Source organism: Buceros rhinoceros, unplaced genomic scaffold (genome assembly GCF_000710305.1).
Source record: "Buceros rhinoceros silvestris isolate BGI_N320 unplaced genomic scaffold, ASM71030v1 scaffold19626, whole genome shotgun sequence".
Classification (NCBI taxonomy): Eukaryota; Metazoa; Chordata; class Aves; order Bucerotiformes; family Bucerotidae; genus Buceros; species Buceros rhinoceros.
In genome coordinates, this window is record NW_010419682.1 from 97,568 (window position 1) to 97,954 (window position 387).

Below are 387 nucleotides of genomic sequence, written 5' to 3' on the forward strand. Positions count from 1 at the left end.
CCCGGGCGGAACGAGAACCGAAAGCAGCTTGTTACCGCCGGCAGAAAACCCTCTCAGAGCCTCAAACGGCTGTCGCAGGGGATGGCCAGCTCCCCACGGAGATGCCAGCAAAATCACTGGAAACTAGTTGGGGAGGGGGGAAACTGGACTCGGCTTGACGCACCGGGACTGCCGACCTGCGGCAAAGGGCTCCGGACGGGGCCAGCGTGGACCTAGACCAGGCGACCGACCCACGGAGCATCCCTCCTCTTCCTGCGCAAGGCGGGAGGGGCAGCTCAGCCCCATCTCCCTCCAAGGGGGCCGGGGCAGGTTAGGGAAGGGCCGGGGGGGTCTCACCTGAGCAGAGGCTCCTTCTCGGGCGGCTCCGTCTCCCCCCGGCAGCAGCCG

The 387-nt window shown here is 67.7% G+C and overlaps 1 protein-coding gene across 1 annotated transcript in view; it reads right to left on the bottom strand.

Moving 5' to 3' along the window:
• Nucleotides 1-380, bottom strand: part of MREG (melanoregulin) — a gene marked incomplete at its 5' end in the record, with an annotated part of 15,962 nt that extends 15,582 nt beyond the window's left edge. The window contains one exon of the mRNA XM_010139042.1: nt 337-380. Coding sequence (XP_010137344.1) covers nt 337-380 — 44 coding nt within the window. The remainder of the gene's footprint in view (nt 1-336) is intronic.
• Nucleotides 381-387: the final 7 nt, after the last annotated feature.